General features: G+C 62.9%; 1 protein-coding gene across 1 annotated transcript in view; it reads left to right on the top strand.

The window, feature by feature from the left end:
- Positions 1–699, top strand: part of LOC104472285 (probable hydrolase PNKD) — a gene marked incomplete at its 3' end in the record, with an annotated part of 1607 nt that overhangs the window by 535 nt on the left and 373 nt on the right. Inside the window, 2 exon segments of the mRNA XM_010087884.1 lie at positions 210–268; positions 400–545. Of these exon segments, the coding sequence (XP_010086186.1) occupies positions 210–268; positions 400–545 (205 nt within the window).

Genomic DNA, 699 nt, shown 5'->3' with positions numbered 1-699 from the left:
TGGAGGTGAGGCTCCCGCAGGAGCCCCCAGTTGGGTGTTTGGGTGTCCCTGTGTGGGGGGGTAGAGGGGGAAACTCTGCCCCTAATCTGCAGCCCTAGTGCCAGCACCTGGGGAGCTGGGCAGGGCTGAGGGGGGGGATTTAGGGGAGACCAGTACTGGGGGTCTGTCCCTGTCCCCACAAATTTCTGTCACCTCCCCCGCATTCCCAGGCTGCCATTGAAGACGAGGGGGTGATGCTGGAGGCCATATTCTGCACTCACAAACACTGGTAAGGAGCAAGTGGGGGGGCAATGGGGCTGCTGTGGAGGGTGCTCCAGCTGAGGCGAACCCCAGCCTGACCCCACGGGGGTGGGGATATGAGGGGGACACCTTTGGGAGTGCTGACCTCCCTGCCTGCAGGGACCACAGCGGGGGCAACGCAGCGCTGCGCCAGCGACACAGCTCCTGCAAGGTGTACGGCAGTGCCCTCGATGCCATCCCAGAGCTCACCAAGTAAGTCCTGCGCCCCCACGTCTCCCCCTGCACCCCTGCAGATTTGAGGGGTAGGGGCTTCACCTCCAAGCACCACTCTCTGCTCCACTCGTCCACCCACCAATCCATCTCCCCAGTACCACGTTGTCTCCTTCATGGGCAGAGACCTGGCACACTTGTGACACTAGTGCACTGGGGAGGGGCTGAATAGGGAGGGGGGAGTTTTGG

Source organism: Pterocles gutturalis, unplaced genomic scaffold (assembly GCF_000699245.1).
Source record: "Pterocles gutturalis isolate BGI_N339 unplaced genomic scaffold, ASM69924v1 scaffold37981, whole genome shotgun sequence".
NCBI lineage: Eukaryota > Metazoa > Chordata > Aves > Pterocliformes > Pteroclidae > Pterocles > Pterocles gutturalis.
The sequence above is the reverse complement of the archived record's forward strand: the minus strand, read 5'-3'. Positions and strand labels throughout refer to the sequence as shown.